Source organism: Argopecten irradians, chromosome 13, assembly GCF_041381155.1.
Source record: "Argopecten irradians isolate NY chromosome 13, Ai_NY, whole genome shotgun sequence".
Classification (NCBI taxonomy): domain Eukaryota; kingdom Metazoa; phylum Mollusca; class Bivalvia; order Pectinida; family Pectinidae; genus Argopecten; species Argopecten irradians.
The window spans coordinates 17,475,208-17,481,218 of NC_091146.1; the positions used below are offsets into that span (position 1 = coordinate 17,475,208).

At 36.3% G+C, this 6,011-nt stretch overlaps 1 protein-coding gene across 1 annotated transcript; it reads left to right on the forward strand.

Moving 5' to 3' along the window:
* Window positions 1-3,593: 3,593 nt before the first annotated feature.
* On the forward strand, window positions 3,594-5,800 carry LOC138306625 (beta-1,3-galactosyltransferase brn-like). The gene has a single exon (XM_069247063.1). The coding sequence runs from the start codon at window positions 4,211-4,213 to the stop codon at window positions 5,387-5,389; it is 1,179 nt and encodes a 392-aa protein (XP_069103164.1). The 5' UTR covers window positions 3,594-4,210; the 3' UTR covers window positions 5,390-5,800.
* Window positions 5,801-6,011: the final 211 nt, after the last annotated feature.

A 6,011-nucleotide genomic window follows, 5' to 3' on the forward strand; every position in this document is an offset into this window, starting at 1 on the left:
ATTCATCCATCGCCGACATCTTACTGCATCCGGCCACAAATTTGGATCCTCTAGTTTTTCAGAATCAGCTTTCACGACGTTTATTTTTGCGGACGCAGTGCCGTTTCTACTAGCAAATAACCGTACTGATGTTATCGTAACCCCTTTCCGCCTCAGATAGTTTGTTATACCGCTCCTCGTTGATTTTTCACCTATTCCACTGATGTAATATCGAAATGTTCGCGGTCGTCGCTCAACCCCAACAAAAATATCCTCTTCATTGTTCTCCAAATCTTGGTTTACAGTTGGTCGTGAATTACCCATTTGTGTCGTATCAAAAAGTTCTTTCTCACATGAAGCATTGTTAAAATTTTTATTTTGACTACGACGCTGGTCGTTGTTTCTCTGTATATTGCGTTGTTTATCCTTTATGTACTCGTGTGCTTTACCGTTATGTACACGTGTGTCGCTTGTCACTGTCTGAACGCGAGTACCTTGCCCGACCACTACAGGTATGCGTGCTCCGCTATTGTCCTTAGGAATGTCATTGCGTTTCAAAACATTGTGTTCTTCTTGGGGTACGGGAGGGGTATTCGCGGTGTTATGTCCGTTGACGATCTCGGCGTATGATTTCGGAGAATCTATCTGTTTATCTTCAGTTCGGTTGCTGGGGGAGCTTAACTTTATTTTCAATTGCTCATTCTCAAGTTTTACACTGTTTATGTCTTTTTTCAGTTCATTTATGGTGTTCATTGCGTACTGTCGCTCGTTTTCATATATAATCATTTTTTGTTCTAAAGAAACAACACGCTCTGAGAGAGATTGTATTTTCGAATTTATTTCCACAACAGATATTTGGTTGAGTCCTATTTCCCGTAATTGCATTCGGTTTGTTTGTCCAGAGGTACACGAGGGTGTAGTATCCCCACTCGCCATTGACTGTTGGGTTTGTGTCGGACCATTCCCTTCGGTGGCCTCCGTTACCGATTTACCTTTGCTGAACACATCTTCTATTTCCCCGTCATCGCCGTTTATGAACATTTGAATAATATAGCAATCTTTTGCATATTTGAAGCATGCAGTGCTCTTAGCTGTCGTTTTTCTATTAGCTAGTTTTCCTTTAGGACAATGTTTAATATGTTAACTCTAGCCATGGACGGTTGACAAGTTAGAACCACGATGGTAACCCGGTAATGTAATGTCACATCAGCTTATCGCCATCGAAGACAGAGAACTAGTGAAAGAAATATGTGACACTGTAGTAACCATCTGACATTTCCTTACATTATACACTGGAAATAACAATGGATGTGCTCATTCTAAAAGACACAAAACGTTTCGGAAAGTGTCATGGTATTTACGGAATGACAGTCTTACCACAGTTTTAATGTGATACCATATAGCTAATAGTTGGCGTTTTGCTGTAATAATTCAGTTTGAGACGCTACTAGTCTAAAAATTTCGAGCATGAAAATGGATTATTTTGAAGTCCCACTTAGATAACAATCCTATGCCCTGTATACGTACCCGCTGATGTTTTGTAAACTTAATGAGGGTATAACAATAATTCTCTTTCGCATTTCTATATATTTTTGTTTTTCCTGATTGATAAGAGATCAAATAACTGATTACGAATAATAATTTGCCGTTTGAAAACATTTTTGCTGCGTCAAGCCAAATATGAAAAAAAAATGCTGAAAAATTTCCATTTCTGAGCTTAAAATCGAGTTTTTTCACTCCTGCGTACAAATCACTATATATATTGGATTATTTGGTCCCGATATGTATTTGTTGTTCTATTGTGGTCATTTTGATACCTCATTTGTCTACTTCAATTGAAAAATGTCAATGTAATGACTATTTTTCATTTGTTAAGAGAAATTCGAGATGGCGGCCATTTTGATGACGTCATAACCGGAACTTATACAATGTTAACATTGGATTTTGTTGTTGTTGTTGTTATTAAAACTGATTGATAAGAGGTCAAAAAACCTATTAGAAATAATAGATTGCTGTTCGAAAAAAATTTTGCTGCGTCAAGCCAAATATGAAAAAATTGTTGAAAAGTCACCATTTTTTAACTTAAAAATCCATTTTTTCATTTCCTGCGTAAAAATCACTACATATATTAAATTATTTGGTTCTGATATGTATTTGTTGTTCAATTGTGGTCATTTTGATACCTCATTTGTCTACGAAAATTGTCAATGTTATGACTATTTTTCATTTTTAGTGAAATTCGAGATGGCGGCCATCTTGATGACGTCATAACCAGAAGTTCATCCCAACTTATGCAATGTTAACATTTTGATTTGTGATCAGTGGGTCATAAGGGTTAAGAAAAATATTGGTTCGGAGGTTGGGGGGGGGGGGGGGGTGCATCTGGAACCCTCCTAGCCCATGGCCTACGGCCCTTGAACATTTTTATGCACAAGTCCTTACAGTGACCGACAAGTGACATTTTGATAATACATGTAACTTAAATGTACTAATTAATTAATCTCTCATTGACAAACATGAAAGGCGTGCATTTAAATACAAATGTACATACGTGAACTTTTATCTGGTGTTTAGGATCTGTATTCATTCAACAAAAGGTATTTTTTTCCAAAATTAAAACATTATAAAGACATTATATAAGTCTTGTGACTTACAGTCACGTACTGCGGGTGATCATATGTCCTTCAAGTGTTTATATAATATTGTGTAATTTAAGAATATAAGAAAGTAGTCCTATATCAAACCAATTAAAATGACTGTAACCATGTAGACAATAGCCTACGAATACTCCAGCTTTGGAGGCGATAATTTATAACTTTTGACATTCTGTCGGACCGCGCATAAGTCTAAAATTAAATTTTGCATATTTATATCTTTGAACCTCTTAACTTTCTAGACTTGTAATTTGGGGAACGTTCATAACTTTTTAGGGCTATTACACCATGTTTTGTCATTGTTTTTTACGGACACTGAAAGATACGGATTACGCGGCTTTAAAATAATCAATCCGAATTCACTGTAAATTTTATTTACGGATCAGTACTAAAAGATTACATGAGACATTCACCAGGAGGTAACAACAAAAAAAACATCCTTATATGTATTCCAGGGGTTACAATCACCGTCATTATATCCCCATAGATGTCACGATGGTGATAGTAACCCCTTGGCACCATGGAGGAGTATCACGGATACACATATAAATTCTACTTCCCAACCCGGAGAAAATTGAGAAATAAACGAATAGATTAAATTAACATGTATAGTGTTTGTTATTAAATCAAATGTAAACGTCTTAACCACGATGTTGTTACATAATTTTGCATATACATGAAACCAATCAATGGAAAACAGTAAGAGAGCACTTATTCTGACGCTGCCGGACTAATTGTTAATTGTCTCCATTAATACCGTATTAAAGATATGTAATTTTGTTGTACTGGTGTGTGCATTAAGCTAATATCCGGTAGGATCATTATACATGTACACAACCTGTCCACACCCCGTGCCTTGAAGTCCCCAGCTTTGTATCAGGTATTTAGTACATACTATACACGTTGGACAATTTTTATTCTATTTTAATTGTAACTATATTTGTAACATCGCGCCATCCTGAATTCAACACCTTGGATCTACAAAGTCGAACATTGGCTGTTCAGATCTATATTTCGTAATCTCATGCCTGGTCAGCTGTTCAAATTATGTCCACAAATGTAGAGTTAATCTTCATAGATTGAAATGTTTGAGGTAATACAAAGTTGTGAATGACGTTCTGAGGATTTATATTGAAAGTTTACGTAATTTTATAATAACTTTCGGTGTTTACATTCCACATTTGAGAACTCGTGGTGAAGATTCGACATTATACAATTTTTGACCGCGTTTTAGGTTAATACGAGAATTTGGCAACCTGAGGAAGGTAAAATTCTACGATGCCAAAAGCATACGAGATGAAAAATGGTGTCGGCATGAAAGCATTTTCTCTTAGAGAAGTATTTTATTCAATGGTAACAGTATCAATTGTGCCAAACAATGTTTTCATTTGATTAAAAGCAACATAATTCTTTCATAGATTAACAACTTTTAGCTTTTACAATTTGTTGTTAAGAATAACTATGCGTTAGATCCACTGCAAATGCTATGAAACGGATTTCACTAACGAAATCGAAAGTGGTAGCACACAGCTACAAAATGAATAAAAAAGCGTGGGAATTGATTGAACCACTGATAAATGTTGCACACATTCGTTTTGGAGGGAGGAATGCGTGTTAATGACGCTATGATGATGAAATTCTCCTCTTTCTCAAGCATGCGCATGCGATTTGGGAAGCACTTCCGGTGTGTTTATCGGAGGCTAGGAATTTTGGGAGTTTATTTCTCATTGGTCTATCTCCTTGTTATCTATATCTTATTGATCTCAATCGACAACTTGCTTCACGTGGAAGTGCAAAATTCACGTAATATTCCGGTACTTACAACCGCTCCTGTGACCACGATTGCAACTCCTGCTTCAATTATTTTCAGATCAAAGACGTATTATATGGAGATAAGTGACTATCCAATGTCTATTGACATCAAATCCTTGGTTGAAGACACGATACAAGGTAATGATTTAACAAACTATTCTGATATTGAGCCTATTAACCCTAGACTTTTCAATTACGTATTTAAAGCACGGAAGTGTAAATTTGATAAAGGCATGGACCATAAAGTACTCATTCTGGTAAAATCCGCGGCGGAGAATCGAGATTGGAGAAAAAAGATCAGGAAAACTTGGGGAGCGGAATTTTTGGACGGTAAACGTATTCAAATTGTATTTCTTATAGCATCAACGGAGGAGGAAGTGCAGGTTTTCATCGATTACGAGGCGAGGAAATTCCGAGATATCGTACAGGAGAATTTTCGGGATTCTTACAGGAACAACACATATAAGACTATTATGGGATACAACTGGGCTATGGAGTTTTGTCCGACGGCGAGTTATCTTCTCTTCATCGACGACGATGTTCTGGTTGATACTAATAGCTTTATCAAACATATCGACGACATATCGGACCAACCTGGACATATAATCGATAATCTGTATATGGGATTGCTGATTCCGTGTGGTGTACCGTATCGTGATAATAGGTCTAAGTGGTATATTTCTAAAGACGAGTACCCGTATGATTTCTGGCCGCCATATTTGGCCGGAGGAGCCTTCCTGATGTCTCACGTGTCAGCCCTTAAATTTCAGCTGGCCATTCCATACGTCGAACCGGTCAGTATCGATGATTCGTATCTAGGTATTGTTGCTAAGAAACTAGGAATTCGGCCAATAGATAACCACTTATACCATTCTAGTGGGAAATATCACACAAACCAATCCATGTTTCATCATAAATGGAATTATAATAATCCAACAAGCTGAAGGCGAGTTACTTCCCTTTAGTTCGAATACAAAATTTTTTTCCGAAGGAATATGATCAATGTATAAATTAATCACATAGGATAGACAAGTTATCTCCCCTGGATCCAAATGGAGAAAAAAATAACAATGAACATTCTTTGATTTCTACCATATTGCAGTAATAATCGCACGTGTAATAATCTTATTATAAAACAGGTCTTCATAAGTAATGAATACATTACGTACATACATATGCATGTGTATAAGCAATTTAGTGTATTTACCATAACATTAGAGGAACATTCTTCGTTTCGCTATAAGGTGTACATTATAATCTTTTTAAAGTGTCCATGAATCCCTACCTACATAGGTATTTCTAAATATTTTCTTCATTTTGTAAGTATTTTTCATGTTTTATTAAAAGCTTTTTTTATATATTTGACGAGAGCGACGCCAAACTTCAGCTCAGACACACAGTCAACCGTTATACAAAACTCTTTTGATGTACATCAAAGGATTAAAATAACCTGTTCTGTTTGGTTTAGGGGTGTAGAGATCGTAAGTGATATAAACTCCTGGGTATCTAGGATGCCTAATAGAACGCGTTTGAGTTTTACAATAGGTTGTAACCCACTTCGAATTC